At 41.1% G+C, this 23,953-nt stretch overlaps 1 protein-coding gene across 2 annotated transcripts in view; it reads left to right on the top strand.

Moving 5' to 3' along the window:
• Nucleotides 1–23,953, top strand: part of rasgrf1 (Ras protein specific guanine nucleotide releasing factor 1) — a 45,402-nt gene that overhangs the window by 8,745 nt on the left and 12,704 nt on the right. For both annotated transcript variants that reach the window (XM_065283122.1, XM_065283121.1), the window contains exons 2-15: nucleotides 1,004–1,110; nucleotides 7,351–7,498; nucleotides 8,256–8,348; nucleotides 10,231–10,484; nucleotides 11,641–11,720; nucleotides 11,848–12,041; nucleotides 12,369–12,478; nucleotides 12,591–12,709; nucleotides 13,180–13,340; nucleotides 18,812–18,875; nucleotides 19,160–19,302; nucleotides 19,422–19,504; nucleotides 20,230–20,478; nucleotides 23,320–23,690. In XM_065283122.1, the coding sequence (XP_065139194.1) occupies nucleotides 1,004–1,110; nucleotides 7,351–7,498; nucleotides 8,256–8,348; nucleotides 10,231–10,484; nucleotides 11,641–11,720; nucleotides 11,848–12,041; nucleotides 12,369–12,478; nucleotides 12,591–12,709; nucleotides 13,180–13,340; nucleotides 18,812–18,875; nucleotides 19,160–19,302; nucleotides 19,422–19,504; nucleotides 20,230–20,478; nucleotides 23,320–23,690 (2,176 nt within the window). The remainder of the gene's footprint in view (nucleotides 1–1,003; nucleotides 1,111–7,350; nucleotides 7,499–8,255; nucleotides 8,349–10,230; nucleotides 10,485–11,640; nucleotides 11,721–11,847; nucleotides 12,042–12,368; nucleotides 12,479–12,590; nucleotides 12,710–13,179; nucleotides 13,341–18,811; nucleotides 18,876–19,159; nucleotides 19,303–19,421; nucleotides 19,505–20,229; nucleotides 20,479–23,319; nucleotides 23,691–23,953) is intronic.

The following is a 23,953-nucleotide window of genomic DNA, read 5'->3' as shown; positions in this document are numbered from 1 at the left end:
TCCTTATTAACCTACCTCCTCACTAGCTGTGTGAGCCAGGGTTGCGTTTGGATCACACAGGTTAAGTCAGTGCATAGTAACGCACCGCATTTAACGTCCGGTAACGTTAACGGCGTTGTAACGGCGGGAAAAGTAATTAATTAGATTAGCCCGTTACTGAAAAATGAACGTCGTTACGTAACGCCGTTCTTTTAAACGGCGTTATTCCAAACACTGCTTATAAGAAGTCAATGTTTAAAAGAAAACGTTTAATATTTTACAATGTTCTTACCTCAACTGCATGCACTTTTAATTTTTGTACAGCGCTTGAATATGTTAGCATTTACCCTAGCCCCATTCATTCATATGGCTCCAAACAAAAGTTTTATTTTGTGCCACCATACTTACTTGTGGATCTACTCATGTAACAGTCTTTAAACAGGGAAGTGTTTGGTGGCGTCTAAATTCATCCCTGTTTGGAGCCATAGGAATGAACGGGGCTAGGCTAAATGCTAACACATTCACAAGGCGCTGTACAAAGATTAAAAGTGCACGCACTGAAAAAAGACAGGTATGTATTAATTTGTCTAAGTTGAGGTAAGAACATAGTAAAATATTGAAAAACTGTGGTGTTTTCCTTTAAAATAGTTGGTTAAACTGACTTAAAAAAACATTTTTTTACTTCAGTAAATCATACACTCTAAAAAAAATGGTGCTAAATAGTACTAATAGCTCGTAATCATAGGGGAACGATTGGTAGCGCTATAAAGCATCCATATATAGTAGTGCTTCTGTAAAAACATAAGTGGTGCTAAAACATGATTATAAAACCACTTATGGTTCAACATAGCACAATATGGTTCTACACAGGTGCTACACAGATTTAGCACTAAAATAGGGATAACACTGAAGATGATAACGAGCTTTTAGTAATATTTAGCACCATTTTTTTAGAATGTATATGATTCAGGACTCAGCATTGGAAAACATGATGTTGTAGTTAAAAGTGTTTTTTGTATTGCAGTATTATTTCACAGTCAGCTTCAACCATGAGAATCAGAAGGCCCTAGAGCTTCGTACTGAAGATGTTAAGGACTGCGATGAATGGGTGGCAGCAATATCACATGCCAGGTAAGCAAACGATTTTAGTCCATCCATGACAACTTCAGTACCACTTCAGTAAAAGATGAAAAAATTATCAGCACTCAAATTCACTATGTTTGTTTTCCCCTTTTAGCATATACGTAAATCAGAAACTGACTGTGAAAGTGCATTTTAACTAAATGTTTGTGATTTACTTATTATTTTGAAATGTGCTTATTAGGAAACTTGCTGGTTTGTAGAGACGTGATTTGGGATTTTGAAGTTGAGTTAGAAGTGCTTGAACAAGACTGTGTTCTCATAACACCTGGATTCAGTGGCGTGTTTACCCACCACGCAATTGCGTGGGGCCTCGTGGGCTTGGGGGGCCCCCTACTGGCCACAAGGTGTGCGAAAGTATGTTACGTTTATTCAGACCCAAATCTAAGGTACGGATAAAGCACATGCAAGCGAGAGATGTGTGAGTATGCACGCAGAATAATATTTGCGCCATCCTCGTGAGGGCATATATAGGCTACTTCATGAGCGAAACTCTACGGGACAGCGCACCTCACAAAAGTGCTGGAATGAGCGCTCGCTCAACTCTCTCTGTGCTCTCGTAGCTACACAACATTCACCCGATGGTCAAGTTTACTTTAAAGACTTTGGGCTTCACACCTGTGATTGGTGGTTTGGTTTTATCATTGACCTGCATCTTTTGTTCCACGCTCGCTCGTACAGGTATAAACATAATAAAGACACCACACAGGGGTTTTAATCACTTGAAAATACATAAATCATATTCTGTATCTCATCATTGTCATTAAAATCTCATCTTTAGTGTATGTCTAGTCTATATGCGTGTATCTCTCAGTAAGTTTGTTTTTGCAATATGAACATGAGAGTTATGTGATTCCCATCCATGAATTCAAGCAATAACCAACATACAATTTTGCTTGCTGGTGTTTGTTAGTTCAGTTTGTTAGATCAGTCTGAATCTAATGCTTCCTCTTTTTCCTCATTTAGTTTTTTTAGTAAGATGTCAGACACTGAAGTTGCAGTATTAATAACATTGTTTTAAATACATCCTATAAGACATTTGCAAGCAAAAAATATATCTGAGGGGGGCGTGAAACATTATTTTAAACCAAGAATTTTTGTCATACCAAACTGTAACAATTTAGTGTTATTTTAATCAGTGTAAAACAAAATAAACACGGTTTATATACATATCTCACTTGATTCTTGATATACTGAATATTATTGTTGTGCAATTCAATTGAAAAACCTTGAACAATGCGGGGTCATGGGGGGCCCTGGTTCTTGGACTTTGCATAGGGCCCCCAAAATGGTAAACACGCCACTGCCTGGATTCTCTGGTTTAGTCTGTACTACAGTACACATACAGCTCTATGTACAAAGGTTTATTGTTAATGGGTTAAAATGAGTACAGAGGGATATTTTTTGCCTAGTGGACAGATTCCATGTCTCATTATCTATAATTAGCCTCAAGCTTGTTTAAGCAATCTTGGATGTTGCAGAGGTTCTGCTGGGAATTTTGTTTATTGTTGCATTCAAGCTCTCTGTTACAAACTAACAGATAAAGTACATTTTTTGTGTTTTAATGGTTTAATGTATTTATGTATTTATGTGCAATGTCAAGTACTTTTAGTGTGGTTTGTGATAGTTATTACCAATGTGTAAGTAGAAGAACTGTATGACAGATTATGTAAAAAAAGATATTTGTTGCTAGATATTTGTTATATTTGCTGTTGATATTTGCTAATATTTTTGTGTAGCTAAGAATCAACTAATTGTAAATTCATAAGCAATGGTCATAAAATCACAAGAGCTAATTAACAATTTTTATATTGGAAGTTTAGTGGGGCTTTTGTCATTGTGTTAGATATATGCGTTAGAATATGACATAACAATAGTGCGTTAAAAGTGCACTCAGTATTTTGTATCTTGTTAAGGAACAAACCCAACCATTCATTTAAATATGACAATTCTCTTCATTAACTTACCCTCATGCCACCCCATCTGTATATGACCTCCATTCTTTAGTTAAACAAAAAACATGGTATCGTCTTATGGATAGGGTGACCATACGTGCCATTTTTCTGGGACACGTCCTGGCCAGGATTTCAGTTGTACTGTATCTTCCGGAGATTGTATTTGTCGACCGCATATGTCATGGAGGTTTATTATTTAAGGTTCTATTTAAAAAAAAAACGTTCCATTTCAAGGTAAGAATAAAACTACAATGATTGTGTTTTTACTTGAAATGTGAGAACCTCGATGACGTATGCGGTCGACAAATATGACCCAAAAAATCCTGGCCAGGACATGTCCCGGAAAAATGGCACGTAGGGTCATCCATCTTATGGAGGTCAACTTGGTGAAGAACCAACAAGCAAATCATTATTATTTTGAGCTCATTTAGTGATACATAGTATCATAGTATCCATGGAGACATACAGATAAGTGCAGTATGTTCAAATATGGTGGTACAACATTAACATTGTCTAGTTCGCATAAATCGTGCAAATTGATTGTTGCCGCGAGAAACGCGCGAGTTAAAAAATCTGAACTTTGGTGGAAAAACATGCCGCATTAACCAGTCAGGAGCTTGCTCTAGTAGTGACGTGATTACAGGAAGCGAGCGGAGTCACAGAAGCCCTTCCCATGAAGCGAATTTACACATGAATGTCTCTATGATTGGAATTTCACGCGCGAATGAAGCGAGTACACTCAAAATGTTCAAGCGTCCAACTACGCACGGTAGATGCAAATTTGACGCCTCAAACGTGTCTGTTGTGAACCCACAGTTAGGTGCCGCTCACACCAAACGTGTTTATAGCAGTTGCTATTTAAATGGTTTTCTATGGGCATTGAGCATTTATGGGCGCCAAACGGCCTGCATTTTTATCCGCCTGCCGCAGCACGCGTTTTTGAAGGAACGCTGAGAGTGGAAAAGTTTCCGACGCTATTTGCGTCTTTTCATTGTCCAGTCGAATGAGGGGAAAGGCAGGCCTTCCGTTGTAGTGACGGAAGTTTACAGTTGTTTTGAACAACCTGACTGAAGTCACTCAGTCTCTCCTGCATGTTTGTGCACCTCTCGATCAAGGTCAGATCAAGGGCCCTCTTTTTAAAGTTTCTGCTAATATGACTATTAACAGCAAATGAATGCTCATGCTATAATGTTTTTGATTGACAAGACAGCTGCGTCATTGGTTTCCTAGCAAGATAAAAAACCGCACCGCACTGCTCTTTCTTAAAGTGACCAAAAATGGCAGTGCGTCGCGCCTTGCGTTTCCACGCGTATAAAACGGGTTTGGTGTGATTGCCCCCTTAAAATTCAATTAGTTAATTTGTCACTTGTTGATATTGACTTTAAGGGCCCTATTTTAACGATCTGAAATGCAAGTGCGAAGCGCAAAGTGCAAGTGAGTTTGTGGGCGGATCTTGGGCGCTGTTGCTATTTTCCCGGCGGGAGAAATAACTCTTGTGCCAGGCGCAAATCAATAAGGGGTTGGTCTGAAGTAGGTTCATTATTCATAGGTGTGGTTTGGGCGTAACGTCAAATAAACCAATCAGAACGCTATCCAACATTCCCTTTAAACGGAAGGGCGCAAGTTCCATGGCGGGTTGCTATTATTATGACGGATTTACCGCCAGGAGCGGTTTACAGCCGAGGAGACCGACGTTCCTGTAAGAGCAATCAAAGACAGAGAAGTTTTTTTGTATGGGGATAGGAGAAACCCGCCCAAATCAGCGTAGGTTAAACAGGCGTGAGAGGAAATAGCCACAATTGTCTCATCAGCTGGCATCCCCATCGCTGCGTCCACCCTCACCGCTGAAAGGGTTGAGTCAAGGATTTTGCCTTCGATTTTTTTTTAGGGCAGCTAGGGGCTCTGGCTTCAAAGAAACAGAGCTGAAGGTCATTTTTAATAGTTGCCTTAATGAGCCCCTCAACATAAGTGAGCAGAGAATGCTGAGACCCTTGGGCTTCCCTGAAAAGATCAATTATCTGATGAATCGACCTCAGCCCAGGGTCTCAGCCAAGGCAGCGGCTCCAATTTCCCCAATCCCGGAGGGTCACGTCATTGGAGTGGTGACGCGGGAGGATCCGGCACTCACCACTTCGGCTCCCGAGAGCTCGTCCCAGCCTGCCAGCCTCCGTGGTAAACGCGAGCGGAGGGTCTCGTGGGAGTCGGTGTCTGAGGGGTCCTCCACAGAGCCTGTCACACCCACCATGACCTTGGCAGAACCCACCTCACCTGCCACAGTATCTGTGCCACGGCCACGGAGGAAGAAGAGGAGGAAGGGGATCGCCTGTCCTCCACATCAGCCTCTGCCAGGGCTCACGCCACAGCTCAAGCCTGCCACAGACTCAGCTCCACAGCCAGCTGCAGTACCCCCTATCTCTGTCTCGGCTCCCCAGCCAGCTGCAGCGCCCCCTGTCTCGCCGGCTCCCCAGCCAGCTGCAGCGCCCCCTGTCTCGCCGGCTCCCCAGCCAGCTGCAGCGCCCCCTGTCTCGCCGGCTCCCCAGCCAGCTGCAGCGCCCCCTGTCTCGCCGGCTCCCCAGCCAGCTGCAGCGTCCCCTGTCTCGCCGGCTCCCCAGCCAGCTGCAGCGTCCCCTGTCTCGCCGGCTCCCCAGCCAGCTGCAGCGTCCCCTGTCTCGCAAGCTCCCCAGCCAGCTGCAGCGCTCCCTGTCTCGCCGGCTCCGTCTGTCACTGCCTCATATGTACCCTTGTCATCCTGTTCGTCTGCCCGGTCCCCTACCACTGTCTCTATGTTCTCCCTGGACTCTCTTCCTAACCCAGTCAGCCCCGGTTTACCCACTCCTGTTTCTGCCCCTTTCCTGCCCAGAGACCCTGCCTTGTTCCCCATTGTGCCTCCTGTCCTCCCTACCTTAATCTTGCCTCAGTCTGCCCCTGGACCCACCTCTCCTACTAAACCCCCCAAGTCTGCCCAGACTCCGCGTCCCAAGTCCTCTGTGGGACCCCTTGCTCACTCAGTTCTACCCTGCCTGGACTGCCCCCCCAGAACTTTCTTGTGCCCCCCCCCATGGATGTTGTTTTTGTTATGTAACCCTAATCCTCTTGTAGTTTATTTTTGTCTGCCTTTGTGTTTATTTGTCATGTTCTGTTGGTTTGTGTCTGTTTGTCAGTCTGTCGTGTCTAGTGTTCCCCTGAGGAACGCCTGGAGGCGTTCCTTAGGAGGAGGGTTCTGTTATGATTCTGCCCTCTTGTCCTTGTTTTAGTATTAGTCATGAGGCAGAATCATGACAGGCCCATGTTTTGTGTGAAAGCACTGGCCTTGATTATTTTAGCCATGTGCTTTCTGTCTCGTCTCTTGACCCCGCCCCCTTGTTTCCTCATTAATTATCCCATTATTGTTTGATTCATGTCACCTGTTTCCCTTTTGATTTGCTCCCCTATTTAATGCCCTTGTGTTTGTTGTCTTGTGCAGATCCGTTTTGTTTATACCTGTACTTACCTGTGTGACAATAGTCAGGAGTATTTTGTCAAGTTTATTGTTCTATTGTTCATATCCTAGTCTTGTTCCTGTTTTTGTTTAGTCAAGTCCTGTTAGTCATTATCTTTGTAAGTTTTAGTCTTAGTCATTGTCTAGTTAACCCCCTCGTGGGTCTTTTGTTTGGAAGTCTGTTATTAAACGTTTTTTTGAGTTCATCTACGCCTGCGCCTGGGATCTCTTTCTCTCTCCTTTTGGAGATTCCTCACAAAAATAGCATAATGAACCATGCGCAACGCATTTTGCATTGCTACTAAATTGGTCAAAAAAGGAAGGCACAATATCCTTTTTAATTTATTTTTTCTAATAGGGTCAAAAAGAGGGGATTTTATGTCAAGTAGCACAGTTTCCATAGTCAGAAAAAAGGATGCTTTATTTTTAAAAACAAGTATTTTTCTCGAGGTGAGGGCGGCTGGTGCTCACTTCTGGTCTCTAGTCTGTACTATGAAAGACTATTTTGGCCCGGAGCAGTTCAGTGTGCATAAACATAAAGGCATCTGGATTTTCTCGCTGTTATAAGAGAAACGCTTGCGATAAGTGCTGCTCCACAAATTTTGTTCAGTTGTTGAAGTCTATTCACAGTTTGATACTTGAAGTGTGTGCTTATAGAGTTAATTCTGTGCTGATGAAGTTCATCTCTGTTAGTATAACATGCCATTGCGTAAAAGGTTTGCACTCGTGTTTGTGTTTTGTCTCTGTGTGCACGTATGCATGTTTGTTTATATTAATGCCTGTGTGTTTTGTGCGCAGCTACAGAAACCTGGCTACTGAGCATGAAACCCTCATGCAGAAGTACCTCCATCTACTCCAAATTGTGGAGACCGAGAAAACAGTTGCTAAGCAACTTCGACAACAGATAGAAGATGGAGAGATAGAGATTGAACGTCTAAAATCAGAGGTAAAATTTGTAACTATAAGAATTGTTTAACATAAACACAGTAAAGGAATAAAAGACGAAAGCTGCTTGCAGATGGAATAAAGTTTATCATATCTTTCAGAGCCTAACAAAGTTGTCGACAAACCTGTGATGTTACACATTTATTTCTTCTTTCTGAAAAAGAGAATAGCGGAGAGACTGAAAATTAGTCCAAGAAGCATTTAGTTTTCAAGAGCTTTCTCCAGACTACTTTACACTTCACTTTGCATCTCTGTTCACAAAAAAACGGCTCTCCACGAGAACTGTGATCCCTGCTGTATTCTACATCAGCCGGATCAAATACTCGTTTTACTTTAAAGTGCAAATGGAGCCGGCTGCATGAAATGGTGCGTGAATATGCATGACCCCAGATGTATTGTGCACGTCGCATCCTTGGTCCGCAGCATAATAAACTCATTCAGCCTGCATCCAGTAAATGGAGCACTCACCTTTAGACTACAGTGGCCAGCTCCCACCTCTTTTGTATCCAAGCCGTGTCCTTAATTCACAGAGTCGTGTAATAATTCAAAATTTTGCGCACGCTAAGCATTAGAAATCACTAAAGTGTCATCAGAGAGATTTGATCGGGCGAGAGATTGCACCACATGTCTCAACTGGCACTGATTTGGCCTGACTCAATCACTTTCTCGGCATGCTGAGAAGCAGTGAAGGAAAGAAGTTGTTTTATTTTTGCAAAGGAAGTGTTGACTCTGCCATGTTTGTCACTGTTTACTGGCAGATCGCTTCAAGGCTCAAAGACAATGAGAAGATTCAGTCAAATCCCACCACTGCCCCCAGTGATGATGACTCTGAGATCAAGAAAATCAAAAAAGTAAGGCCTGTGTTTCATGTTTTCAAAGTTTGTCTTAAGGTTCACGTGGATACTAAAGCCGTTATATCTCAGCATTCACTTGCCCTGCCCTCTATATTGGTCCCGAAAGAAAAAAAATATACACTATATTTTTAGCTATGTATTTTTTAAATGTGCCAGAATTTAATAAATCTTACTTTCTCCTATTTTTAATAAAAGCCAAGCTTCAATATTAAAAAAAAATCCAGATAATTTACTCACCACCATGTCATCCAAAATGTTGATATCTTTCTTTGTTCAGTTGAGAAGAAATTATGTTTTTTGAGGAAAACATTCCAGGATTTTTCTCATTTTAATGGACTTTAATGGACCCCAACACTTCACAGTTTTAATGCAGTTTAAAATTGCAGTTTCAAAGGGCTTTAAACGATCTCAAACGAGGCATACGGGTCTTATCTAGCAAAACGATTGTCATTTTGGCAAGAAAAATAAAAAATATGCACTTTTAAACCACAACTTCTCATCTTCCTCCGGTCCTGTGATGCGCCAGCACGACTTTACGTAATACACTATATTTAGCTATGTGTTTTTTAAATGTGCCAGAATTTAATAAATCTTACTTTCTCCTATTTTTAATAATAGCCAAGTTTAAATGTTTAAAGGAATAGTCTACTCATTTTCAATATTAAAATATGTTATTACCTTAACTAAGAAGAGTTGATACATACATCTATTATCTGTGTGGGTGCACGTAACGTTAAGCGCTGGAGCGCGCTGCGACACTTCAATAGCATTTAGCTTAGCCCCATTCATTCAATGGTACCACTCAGAGATAAAGTTAGAAGTGACCAAACACATCAAAGTTTTTCCTATTTAAGACGAGTAGTTATACGAGCAAGTTTGGTAGTACAAAATAAAACGTAGCGCTTTTCTAAGTGGATTTAAAAGAGGGACTATATTGTTTGCGGAAGAGCACTTTTGGGAGTACTTCAACTCGCCTGAAAAATCCGTTCCCCTTCCCCCTCTCATAATGGGAGAGGGAGGGTGTTACTGCGCCGAGTCGAAGTACTTCCTAAATGCTATCGAAGTGTCGATGCTATCGAAGTGTCATTTTCAATATTTTAATATTGAAAATGAGTAGACTATTCCTTTAAGTGTTGGGGTCCATTAACTCTTTCCCCGCCATTGACGAGATATCTCGTCAATTAAGAGAAAACGCTTCCCCGCCAATGACGAGATTTTCCGTCTTTCCGCAATACCGCTATTATCCACCTTCCGCAACTTTTTAAAACCGGAAGTATTGCCCTATGGCAAGCTGCTGCACGTCCGTGTCTGTTTTAAAGATTGCTCTGGATGGGATCTCTATGAAAAGTCCGTCACAAAAATGGAATTATTATTGCTTTTTGCTCAAAATATGGTGTTTTTGCAAAAACCTACCCATATTCAAAAGCTGATTGCAAAAGAACCACTAAAGGTAGGATGAAACGGTTTTTTTTGTTTGAAAGCAGAGGGTCTGTTCTTTCATTTGGTATATTGTATGTTTATTTATTTAAAGAAGAACATTTTCTGGAAGGCATTAAACTTTGGTGAAAATCATGAAAAACGCTGGCGCTGGCTGGCAACTTTTTTTAAAAACGCTGGCGGTGAAAGAGTTAACGTCCATTAAAATTAGAAAAATCCTGGAAAATGTTTAGCTCAAAAACATAATTTCTTCTCGACTGAACAAAGAAAGACATCAACATTTTGGATTTTTTTTTAAGACAATGGACTAATCCTTTAAGAGTTTAATGTTAAGCTCTAAATTATTATTTTATCCTGCATGATATGGTCAGATATCTTATATAGTTTATTATATCTATCAAATCCTGAGGAATATGACTAAATTTTTATGTTGCTGTCTCAGGTGCAGAGCTTCCTGAGGGGCTGGATGTGCCGGAGAAAGTGGAAGACCATCATTCAGGACTATATCCGTTCTCCACACGCGGAGAGCATGAGGAAGAGGAACCAGGTCGTCTTCAGCATGCTGGAGGCAGAAGCCGAGTACGTCCAACAGCTTCATATCCTTGTCAACAACTTCTTAAGACCACTTCGCATGGCTGCCAGCTCCAAGAAACCACCCATAACTCACGATGATGTCAGCAGCATATTCCTAAACAGGTGATGATCTGTTTTATTCACTATAAAAGCTACTTATTACCTAATAAAGCTTGGTCAGGCTGACCAAGAACATTTTTAATTGTTTCTATGAGACTGAAAAAAGATAAAATGGAGTTACTTGCTTCTCGAATGTTTCTCCTGAGAGAAAGACCCCAATACTTAATCCAAACTGATCTACTGTATGTGTATTATACATATATACTGCTATGCTTTGACGTTTGCATTATTTCTCATTACCTTACTGTTTATTACTGTGAAGCTATGAAACAAACTATTGTATAAAAGTGCTATAGTGCTATAGTGTATAAATAAAGGTGACTTGACAGTGATCAAACGTCTCCTGTAGATTTCCAAAACAGATCTGGTAGAAATCTCCAAATTGTATAAATCCTTAAATCTAAAAATCAAGTTTACAATCAAAAGTCAGAAATTTCTATACTAATTTTTCTGAAATATTTTATGAAAATTTTCTGAAAAACACATTTCTCCAAGATTATTAAAGTTATGCAATCCACATTAATTCCATAGTTATGTATTCTTTTTGTACTGTATGTCAACAATTAAATACATGAAACTGAATTTTTAAAGGGCACCGATTTTACATTTCCTTTGGTGTGTTAGTACATGTAAAGATTTGCAAAAGGTACATACTCCAAAGTAAACAATGACGCGAGTTATCGTCTCCAACTTAAATCTCTTTTCTTGGACTACAACAAACACACAGATTGTAGGCAACAGTTTACTTCCTGGGATTGGTGATGTAGACAAGACCAACATTATCATAATTTCTCCCGCTTGGACTCACAGACTGTAAGTTAACTCCTGTTAGCATTGCATTGTGACCGAATCCTTCAAACATGGTAATAAGCGTCACATTTCCGCCTGACGTTAGAGGTATTCAGGCCAATCACAATGTACAGATTAGCTGGCCAATCAGGGACACAGCAGAGTTTTGTACAAAATCAATGCATTTCAGGAAGAGAGTAAAATCTGGAGCACATATACCAAACACACAAAATAATGTTGTTTTTAGCAATGAAATACAGTAGGTGCTCTTTAATTCTAATCTTCACAATAGATTTAGCTTGAAGACTGCTCTAACAAACATGATCTAATGCTTGCATTGTTGTTATTTACACATCATATTTTTCTGCAGTGAAACCATAATGTTTCTACATCAGATCTTCTACCAGGGCTTGAAAGCTCGAATAGCAAGTTGGCCAACATTAGTTTTGGGTGAGTGCACAGCCAGAGCACTTGGCAACCAACAGCAGATAACATTCTCCAGACTCTGCTAATTGCAGGCTAGCATTTTCACAAATCTGTACTTGCATTGACTTTGATCTAACTTTCTGACCTCCAGCTGACCTCTTTGACATCCTACTACCCATGCTAAACATCTACCAGGAGTTTGTGCGTAACCACCAATACAGTTTGCAGATCTTGGCCCACTGCAAGCAGAACCGAGACTTCGACAAACTGCTTAAACAGTACGAAGCCAAGCCTGACTGTGAGGAGCGCACCTTGGAGACGTTCCTCACCTACCCTATGTTCCAGGTGCTTACAACCTCATGCTCTTTTAATTTCTAACACATGCAGAGTCTGCAGGTGTCCCATGTTTTGTTTTTGGTTGGGATCTCCAGCATGAAATGTATGGATACAATATTTTATAATGTCACAGTATTCATTTCCTATGTGATCTTCGGTAAGAAATGTGCTGATAAATAATTGTGCTGCCCTGCGAGACTACAGCGCAGATAGTTTGGATTTCCATGCATGCCTATGACTAAGTGTGGCTATGAGTGTGTTTTTCAGCAGAAAGCAAAAAATAGGAAAGTAACCTCCTGTCCGACATTATGACTCTGTGTCTCTCTTGTCTGGCAGATTCCTCGATACATACTGACCCTCCATGAGCTGTTAGCACATACACCACACGAGCATGTGGAGAGAAACAGCTTGGATTACGCCAAGTCCAAACTGGAAGAGCTTTCTAGGTACATCAAAATATTAAATCCATTGCATATAATTTTTTTTAAATTAAAATATTACTTGTGGACAACACAGAAACATGTATTACGAGTTTTAACAAACTCCATACCTCCGCAGAATCATGCATGATGAGGTAAGCGAGACGGAGAACATTAGAAAAAACCTCGCCATTGAGCGTATGATCGTGGAGGGCTGTGAGATTCTCCTAGACACCAGCCAGACCTTTGTCAGACAAGGTAAACTCCCCACACCATCCCAAAACACAAACACACACATCCTCCTGAGTGCTTTGCAGAAAGGGGATCCCTGATAAGAGGGAGATCCCTGATAAGAAGGTTGGATTCTCCTCTGTTCTTTTCTGCAAACTGTCACTGTTGTCACCTCTTATTGTCAAACCCACCGCTCCCCATCCCTCTCCGAGGTTTTTCTGGGCTGCCCTGCAACCACAAAACAGTGTGTTAACTCAAAGGATTGGGCGTCCTGATCCAGTTAGTCTCTGAAGAGCACTGTGTGTTCAAAGAATAGACCAACTCTTTCATTTCCAAGTGTAATCACATTCTTACCATTCAACCTGGAGAACTGGATCAAAAATGTTACAGACACACACGGTGGCATTCGAAACATCTGATAAGAACAATGTACTGCAAATGTAACGCATCCTGCTTCCATACTGTATCTCTTTCTCTCTGTTGTGTATGTTTGTCAGGATCTTTGATCCAAGTGCCCATGAGTGAGAAGGGTAAGATCACCCGTGGCCGCCTGGGCTCTTTGTCCCTAAAGAAAGAGGGTGAGAGGCAGTGTTTCCTGTTCTCCAAACATCTGATCATCTGCACTAGAGGTTCGGGAGGAAAACTGCACCTCACTAAGGTGAAGCGTTATTTATACATCGCTTTTTAGTGACCTTAAGTTTTTATATACTTGTGGGATTTTACTTTGCGTCATACGCTAGAGTTGCAAGATTTTCACGAATAGCGTGTGTTAACTCATTACCACGGTGTAGCGGCACTCCGCTTCGCATTGTGCCGCATTACCACCTTGGGTGTGCATTATTTTCTTATAGTTCAACAACCCGTCGTCAATTATTACTTACGTATTATTCTATATGATTATCAATATACTGCAAATTCTTCAATATTGGCCCTTCATATAAAACAAAATATTGTGTTTTTTTCTGTAAAGAATAGACGGATCTAAACCAAGACTTGTGTAAACAAATTCCCTTTTCGCTCCCTGATTGGGTGTTCTGGATTATTGCATATCGTTCCCTGATATGTTAAGCCCAACATGTGACCATTAAAGGAATAGTCTTCTCATTTTCTATATTAAACTATTTTATTACAGTACCTTAAAGCTCTACTGTGTACTTTATTGAGTTAATTCTTAACAAAAACCCATGTTTTCTTTCAAAAGTATGTGCTCATTCATGTGTAATTACTTCCCACCCACTAATCAAAGTATTCTCGTAAGTGTAGAATCTGCTATATAAAATGCATACCGTCGAAGCGCTCTCTGGCTGAATCCATGTTGTGCCTCCATCTTTGAAATACATTCGCTGACGAGGGACATTCCTGAAATTCAAGCTCCGCCTTTCGCGCTTTCACTCTACACTCACGCTGCCCGATAGCTGAAGCCTCCAGAGGTTGCATGTGTAGGCGGTATACGTCATCAAGACAGTCTTATTTCAGAATATTAACAATTATAAAGCTGACAATTATTCTTAGTTAATTGTAAATTGATGTAATATGCGTATGACTTGCGAATGTAATGCTCAGTTAATTTAAATAAACCAGGCTTGATGACGTATCCAGCCTGTGACCTGCGTAGCTTGAATCCTTCGGATTTTACAACAACCGCACACCGTGATGAACCTGCGATCTAATGCTTTGATTTGAAAGCCTGTTGAAGACATATTCTCGAGGACATTAAAACAAATCGCCAAGGATGCGAAACGGGGATTTTAAACGACAACGTGACAGGAAAAACATCAAGACCAAAGTCACTATTGGAGTTAGTTTCCAAGATGGGCTCAAGGGACACTGAAGTTGCACTTTCTATATTCTCCACAGGTAATTCAGCATATTCGTTTACATCTATACAGTCCATGTTGTAAACTTGAAGTTGTATAGTTCCTTGGCTAACTTTAGCATGATTATGCATAACGCTTGTTAGTGTAAACATGCATGTGGTTTAGGCTATGTTTACATTAATGCGTTTATCCTTTAAAACGCGTTACTTTTGCTACGTTTACGCCTTTCATCTACACTACATCACCGTTTTCGACCCTCATAAACGGAGTGTAAATGAACATAGACGGAGTCTTATGTAAACGAACAGCTGATGTTAACGTGACAGCGCATCATTTTCAAAGTAAAAATTATTTTATTCATGTAAATGTTGGTTTGTTACGGAGGTTTTGCCAAAAATAGTAAACATCTACCAACCAGCTATTATAAACGCTATATCGGATAGTTTTAACATGTATCCTTATAGATAATGTCTGTTTTATATGAATGTTTGAGTATTGTTGGGTTTAATGTGTTTATGTTTTGTTTAAATGTAGTTAGCTTATGAAAGATAGACTGTAATTTTAAATGCCATATAGGCGTTGCAAAGGCCAATATGAAGGGAGAATTGTAATGGGTCAGACATTATTTTCCAGTTTAATGTAAGTTTTGTTTGCTACTTTAAAATGAATTTCGTTTCAGATAATTTGTCTCTTAATTTTAATCGATGTTTTGTTGATAAGTTTTGTGAATATAAATTAATAAAAACAATAAACTCATCGTCATTAATATATAATGCTCTTTTAGGCGTTGCGCTTTTAGCTATTTGTGTATTGCTAGCGGAGGACGTGCACGGACCTCGCACACTTTTAAAAATTAATGCAATAAGCATTTCTGGTAGGCTAAATTAATACTTCACCTCTTACTATGTTTGATAGAAGTTTGCATTTGCTAAAATTTATTTTTTGCTTCAAGTTCGCTACTGTTTAGTACTTTTCACTTGAATGCTTTCTTTTTAAATCATAAAGACATTTCTGTTTAGTTATAAAATAAAAATTAACCTATTAATCATATTAATATGTTGTAGGGGGTAGATAGAACAGTATAAGACTTTCCCAAACACATTTTTATAGGTTAAAAAATAGTGTCTGTTGTAGTGGCCGGCAAAGGATCTAGCTATGAATTTTTGTCAATATCGCACACCCCTAGGCTGCGTAAACGTGCAGGTAAGCTATTATTAGAGTAATAAGTTATTTTACACTTTTATGCGCATGCCCAGTTACATGATTGGTCATGTTTCATGCGTTTATGGTGGTGTATAGTGTGGATGAAGATTCTTTTTAAAATGCCAGTATAAACGAGGATCGTTTTCATTTTAAAATGCCGTTTTAAAACGCAAATGCTCTAATGTAAACATGGCCTTAATGTGTTCAACAGACACACGCCGTCTCTCCGCCCATTTATGTAATCTGAGGTACTGAGATAAATGTTTTCATCTTTTCATTAATGTCTGACATAATACTCTGATAAAGTGAAAGTTGCGCGATCTTTTTTCACCAAAATGAGAGAAAGCTCTTACATATACACGGACATGTAACGTTTACTTAAAACATAAGCATTGTACTTTGACATAATATTAGTTCGCGTCCATTTAAACCCGTCATGGTTGCTTTTTGTATGTGATTTTAAGCGGACATATCATGACAATCAGACTTTTTTCATGTTAAACATAAATCTGTGTGCTTTGATGGATCACAGGCAAAGGACATTGCAAATTGTTCATTTTTTCTCATTGATTTTGCTTTGTAGCTACTGGTAGCCATGTTAACCTTGGCATGACACGGCCGGGCCACCGTACGAGTTAAAACGCGTTCCGAATGGGGAGGGCTAGAAAGTAATATTCAGTTGCTTGTCATATAGACTTTCACCGCTAGATGGGAGTAGATCTTACACAGTGGAGCTTTAACTAAGAAGAGTTGATACATCCCTCTATCATCTGTGTGCGTGCACGTAAGCGCTGGGACACGCTGCGACACTTCGATAGCTTTTAGCTTAGCCCGATTCATTCAATGGTACCACTCAGAGATAAAGTTAGAAGTGACCAAACACATCAACGTTTTTCCTATTTAAGATGAGTAGTTATAAGAGCAAGTTTGGTGGTACAAAATAAAACGTAGCGCTTTTCTAAGCAAATTTTAAAAGGGTAACTATATTGTATGGCGTAAAAGCACATATGGGAGTACTTCGACTCGGCGCAGTAACACCCTCCCTCTCCCATTATGAGAGGGAGAAGGGGAGCGGATTTTTCAGGCGAATCGAAGTACTCCCAAAAGTGCTATTATGCCATAAAATATAGTTCCTCTTTTAAAGGACAAGTTCGGTATTTTAGACTTAAAGCCCTGTTTTCAGATTGTTTATGGTCAAATAGAATGGTTTTGACTGAAATTTCGACATTTTCGGCTGCCCTGAGAATTTTCGCGTGTTTGTGTTTCAGCTTAGACCTCTAAAATGGGTTTAATGGTGCACTGGAACAATCCTTCCTAAAATGCATTAAACTTTCGTTTACAAAGACGTGAAACTCACCGAGTGGTAAGGGGTGTTCACTGGTATGCTCACACAAAAATCGCTCCAAAAGACGCATTCCAACAGGTTTTATCGTAGTTTATACCAACTCCATTGACTGTATTAGACGCCCTGTGAGGTACGGTATTACTCCGCGCCGGGAACTTTGTTTCTATTCTTGGAATTGGCAAAGGCGGATTAGCGCCACCACCTGGGCTGGAGTGTTTATTATTCAAGCTCTAAACGGAAGAATGTACGGGTGTGAGGCGTTTGGGGAAATAGGTCCACAAGTTAACAACGAATGCTAAAACAGCTGTTGGAAAGCATCTTTTGCAGCGATTTTTGTGTGAGCATATCAGTGAACACCCCTGACCACTCGGTGAGTTTCACGTCTTTGTAAACGAAAGTTTAATGCATTTTAGGAAGGATTGTTCCAGTGCACCATTAAACCCATTGTAGAGGTCTGAGCTGAAACACAAACACGCGAAAATTCTCAGGGCAGCCGAAAATGTCGAAATTTCAGTCAAAACCATTCTATTTGACCATAAACAATCTGAAAACAGGGCTTTAAGTCTAAAATACCGAACTTGTCCTTTAAATCCGCTTAGAAAAGCGCTACGTTTTTTTTTTGTACCACCAAACTTGCTCGTATAACTACTCTTCTTAAATAGGAAAAACGTTGATGTGTTTGGTCACTTCTAACTTTATCTCTGTTTGATACCATTGAATGAATGGGGCTAAGCTAAATGCTATCGAAGTGTCGCAGCGTGCCCCAGCGCTTACTTGCACACACTAAGATGATAGAGGGATGTATCAACTCTTCTTAGTTAAGGCAATAACATAGTTTAATATTGAAAATGAGTAGACTATTCCTTTAAGCTAAAGGAGGTCGCACACCGGATGCGCAGCTCAGCGCCGCGCCGTTCTAAAAAACAGAACACATTGTTTTGTCCGCTGTGACTCAGGACACTGCTCAAATCCCTGTCGCGCCACAGAGTTTAACATTAAATAACATCATATTTGTCCCAAATCATTTAGCTGCTAATGTATATTTTGCATTTTGAAGTAGACGCTATTTGACTATGCTCGCGCTATTTAATGTGCACTTCCGGTGTACGATACCTCTAAGTTGTCCTAGACACGACTTGACTCGACGCGGCGCGGTGCTGAGCTGGGCGTACGAGTGTGCGACCCCCTTAAGATGACATGCTGTGTTGCACTTATAAAAATGCACAAATGTTAACATATCATGAGACAGCTGTGTTTTGTTATACTGTTTATATTCCACACTAAATGTATTAGTGCAGCTTTCGGTGAACAGTCCAAAACAAACTATCGCAAATTTGTAACTATTTGATATACAGGCCATGTAGTGCAGAAATTCTGTATTAAAAATAATAAATGTGTGCTGTTAAAAAGTAAATAAACGTATGGGCTATTGTAATTTAAACCTACCGTTGAAGTGCAGTCCGTTTTTCGGAAACTATATGGAAATGCGGACATTTATGTTTATGCTTTCCTTCATATCTCAAAGGATGACTTCTTTTTACCACTTGTTAAACCCTCATAATGTTACCTTGGGTTCAGGAAGTGGCCATTACCTATCAGCCGACCGTAATTTTGCCACGTTCAATAAGCCAGTATTGCTCCTGGTCTTTGGGGAAATTCAAAAAGGAGATCCGCACAGTAATCACTGTTTTAGTACAGCTGGTATTGATTATCTGATAGTGTCTGATTCTTACTGTCTCACTGTTGCTTGTTTCTGGATGGCAGAATGGTGTGGTGTCACTCATCGATTGCACAATGATAGAGGAGCCTGAGGGTACAGACGATGAGTGTATGTACCAAAACACTTAATTTCTTCTTTAACATTATTCATTATATCTCTATCAACATGTTATGGAATTTTATCCACAAGGTTGCTTTGTATGCACTTCTATGCTCTGTCTACTACATACATGTACTACCATAGTAATCACAGGCGTCAATATCTGACGTCTCTGTAATGAGAATGTGTTGTTACAGTGCTTACCTTGAAACGTTTTTAACACAGATCTCATCTCAAGAGACCTGTACTATAGATTTACACCTGAAGATCATATATTGTGCTTTTCTACTCAGCCAAATCAGACAAGAGCGGCCAAGACATGGAGCACTTGGATTTTAAGATTGTGGTGGAGCCCAAAGACAGCCAATCCTTTACCTTCATCCTAGTGGCCTCCTCACGGCAAGAAAAGTCAGCGTGGACCAGTGACATCAGCCAGGCATGTCTACTCGCATCAGATAGCACAGAGTGATCCGCAAAGCTTCGGGGCAAGACCTTTGCCTTTTATTCACTTCTTGTGGTTTACATGCTCTCTCTCTCCCTCTCTCTTTCTAACAGTGCATAGATAATATTCGTTGTAATGGCCTGATGATGAACGCCTTTGAGGAGAACTCTAAAGTCACTGTGCCCCAGATGATCAAGTAAGCACTCCATCACACCAGAATAGACCAGCATGAATTCCCTTACTGGTTTGTTGCTAGTCAATTTGGTGTACCAGCAAGGTGGTGAGTTTGGTCATTTTCTGGTAAAGCTGGTTGATCAAAGAAGCCTTAGGCCTGGACGGGACACCAAGATTTCATGCAATTTCCAAAACAGTAATACTGGTGTTCTTGCTTTTTGAAATTAAATGATATCAGTAAATCATTAAAGAGTTACTAAACCCTAAACCAACTTTTTTTAGTTAATGATCTGTAAGAATGATGCTTTATTAGTGCTGTTCATTGATTTTAGTAAGTTTTTTGACATTTGGGTATAAAGTGTTTCAATACTACAATATATGGTGTAAAAACGTCTGAGTGCTGCCCTCTTCAGGTTGAACGATGGCTATTGCAGTTGAATTTTCCTATTGGATGATGGGTCCAAAAAATGACTCGTGACGTAAGCAGGTTCAAGCTCACCAAGCCCTTGTTACGATCTCACAACACACTTAGTTCGTCCCCTCCATCTCCGTTGGGGTCTGCCCAATATTTTTCAAATATTGCCAGTGGGCGGAGTCAGGCTCTGACCAGGGGTTTAGTTACGCTTTAATTATTACAAACAGTAGTTTTTATAAGTGTGGTTAAATATTGTTTTTACAGTTAATAATGTGTTTTAGTTTATATCAATCATGATTTATAGACATACTTTGTATATACTGTATGTTTAGGTCTGATGCCAGTCTATACTGTGATGACGTGGACATCCGGTTCAGCAAGATGATGAACTCGTGCAAGGTGTTGCAGATTCGTTACGCCAGCGTGGAGCGACTCCTGGAGAGGTTAACCGACCTGCGTTTCCTCTCCATCGACTTCCTTAACACCTTCCTGCACTCCTACCGCGTCTTTACCAGTGCGGATGTCGTACTTGACAAACTCATCACCATATACAAGAGGCCTATCAGTGCCATTCCAGCCCGGTAAGCCACGTGGTCACTTTTGGGGAATTTTGAAGAAGAGGTAACCAGCTGGTGGCTCTCATGTACTTAGCAGCGCATGGAAAGAGTGTTTACTTCCAGCTCAATTTAGGGTATAAAATACAGATTAAGTTAGGTGTAGCAAGGGAACGATTACTGATCTGTACTACTCACTGCAGGCTAACAACAGCTGTCTTCTCTTCCTATTTGATCTTTTGCAAATACATGATTATATGTTAACTTTGAGGGCTCTGCTTGTAAATACACTAACCTAGGATTATTAGGAACACCATACTAATGCTGTGTTTGACCCCCTTTCGTCTTCAGAACTTTCTTAATTCTACGTGGCATTGATTCAACAAGGTGCTGAAAGCATTCTTTAGAAATGTTGGCCCATATTGATAGGATAGCATCTTGCAGCTGATGGAGATTTGTGGGATGCACATCCAGGGCACGAAGCTCCCGTTCCACCACATCCCAAACATGCTCTATTGGGTTGAGATCTGGTGACTGTGGGTGTCATTTTAGTACAGTGAACTCATTGTCATGTTCAAGAACCCAATTTGAAATGATTCGAGCTTTGTGACATGGTGCATTATTCTGCTGGAAGTAGCCATCAGAGGATGGGTACATGGTGGTCATAAAGGGATGGACATGGTCAGAAACAATGCTCAGGTATGCCGTGGCATTTAAACGATGCCCAATTGGCACTAAGGGGCCTAAAGTGTGCCAAGAAAACATCCCCCACACCATTACACCACCAGCCTGCACAGTGGTAACAAGGCATGATGGATCTATGTTCTCATTCTGTTTACGCCAAATTCTGACTCTACCATCTAAATGTCTCAACAGAAATCGAGACTCATCAGACCAGGCAACATTTTTCCAGTCTTCAACTGTCCAATTTTGGTGAGCTTTTGGTGTGCAAATTGTAGCCTCTTTTCCTATTGTAGTGGAGATGAGTGGTACCTGGTCTTCTGCTGTTGTAGCCCATCCACCTCAAGGTTGTGCGTGTTGTGGCTTTACAAATGCTTTGCTGCATACCTCGGTTGTAACGAGTGGTTATTTCAAAGTTGCTCTTCTATCAGCTTGAATCAGTCGGCCCATTCTCCTCTGACCTCTACCATCAACAAGGCATTTTCGCCCACAGGACTGCCGCATACTGGATGTTTTCCCTTTTCACACCATTCTTTGTAAACCCTAGAAATGGTTGTGTGTAAAAATCCCAGTAACTGAGCAGATTGTGGAATACTCCGATTGGCCCGTCTGGCACCAACAACCATGCCATGCTTAAAATTGCTTAAATCACCTTTCTTTCCCATTCTGACATTCAGTTTGGAGTTCAGGAGATTGTCTTGACCAGGACCACACCCCCTAATGCATTGAAACAACTGCCATGTGATTGGTTGATTAGATAATTGCATTAATGAGAAATTTAACAGGGGTTCCTAATAATCCTTTAGGTGAGTGTATGTTGTCCAGTTTAGATGCTTATTCAGCATTTTTTTTACTTGATTCGGTTTTGCATCTGAACTTTAAGACAAAATCTACACTAGACTATTTTGTTATTCGACTAGTGAGTTACTGTGACCCATCAAGCTTTACTGTGTTATCTACACTGACTATTGTATAGACTTGTACAGTATGTTGGCACACAAACAAATGCATATTCATCAACCCATTAGTTCAGCAGCACAGCTTAGCTTTGTTGTGTTCTGCGTTCATGTGTGAGGTAGAAAATTATTTGGTGAGACAGAAGGGAGGTCACAGTAGTGTTTGTCAGTCTATAGATGGAGTCGGTGTATGAAAAGAATTAAAGGAGGGGAAATAGATGGAGAGAAAGCCAAAGGGGAATGGAATGAGATATGCCACAGTAACCGAAGGCTTGCGAGAGGTCACGCTAATGTGTGCAGGCCTCGTCTATGTACTGCATGTGTGTGTGTTCTGCTGGAAACAGCAGTAATTGGGCTCTACATCCTCGCCTGCGTTCCTGCCTGACTGAAGCATCTCAGCGGGGCTCTGTCGCCATCACCTTAGCAACCGGCCACTCTGCTGCAGGACCCCACCCTCCACCCGTGCCGCATCTGCTAGATGAAATATTTAGCGGGCACGTTTTGCAGCTCAGTATCTCCATCTCCCTGTCTCTTGCTCTTTTATTTTTGTCTTGCTTTCGCCATCTCTCTCTTCTCTCCTCGGCGCTCTCCCCCGTTCTGTTGGCTCCGGAGACGGAGATCCAGGCGAATCAGTAAGAGCCGGGGACCTCCCACACACCCACAGCCTGTAGCTCCCTCTCTCCCTTGGGCAGACCGCACGGCTGTGATGCCTCCCCAGACCTCCCCCGCTCAGCTGCCCTGCCTCAGCATCAACGGTCACCCAGACTGTCATAAGAGGGTCTATTTCTGTGCAGGCATGACGTGTAGGGGGTGGCTGGATGTGTGGGAAAAGCTTCTCCGCAACGCTCTCCAACCTTATAGAGAGCTGTGAAGAGTAGGCTGTTTGTGCTCCGCAGAGATGCTTTTCTCTGTCAGTACATAAAGCAATTAGAAACTATATAGTAAGCTGCATTGAGAGGCTGATACGTAACTCGAAAAGGCTATATACAGTATATATCGTATGTACTTCCACGTTGCATTTAAAGGAGCTAATTGGTTTGTCATTGAGAAATCCCTCGTTACCATTAAAAGAACCAATCGTCTGTTTGCATACTGTTGCATGCACATATTTGCCAATGCCAATAGGTTACCTACCAATGGGTTTATGTGTGCCAAATAAATGTCATTACGTACATGTCTAACACCCACGGTCATTAAACAAGCCCTCGTTCCTGCTCTTTCCGACACACAGATCCCTGGAGCTGTTTTTTGCCAGCAGCCAGAACAACAAGCTCCTATACGGAGAGCCTCCGAAGTCCCCTCGCGCCAGCCGCAAGTTTTCCTCTCCACCTCCGCTGGCCATCAACAAGACCTCGTCCCCTAACCGTCGTCGGAAACTCTCCCTCAACATTCCCATCATCACGGGAGGAAAAGCTCTAGACTTGGCCGCCCTCAGCTGTTCCTCTAATGGCTATGCAAGCATGTACTCCACCATGTCCCCTTTCAGCAAGACCACACTGGACATTAACAAGCTCTACGTGTCTAGCCCAATCGCGAGCAAGATTCCAGATGAGGGCGAGAGCAAGACGGACAAGGCTGATGAGCCGTCGGTGTCCAAACAGGGTGAGAATTGCTCTTCGGACTATCAACATGTGGTCTGCATGTGTTATCTGTTACATATAAAATATTCACATATTTATTTAAATTCTTTCTGTCTGTAAAGCTGCAATCTGTAACTTTCCACCTCTTTATCGCCACCTCTGTTTGAAACATACAATTGCAGGTTATTTCACATTTGTTGACAAACAGCTGATGTTTCTTGCAAAATCCAAATCAACAGTGTGTTTATGTAGTTAGTCACTTTCTGATTTTTGTTTATTTTTAAG

The sequence above is a fragment of the Paramisgurnus dabryanus genome, chromosome 9 (assembly GCF_030506205.2).
Source record: "Paramisgurnus dabryanus chromosome 9, PD_genome_1.1, whole genome shotgun sequence".
Classification (NCBI taxonomy): domain Eukaryota; kingdom Metazoa; phylum Chordata; class Actinopteri; order Cypriniformes; family Cobitidae; genus Paramisgurnus; species Paramisgurnus dabryanus.
The sequence above is the reverse complement of the archived record's forward strand: the minus strand, read 5'-3'. Positions and strand labels throughout refer to the sequence as shown.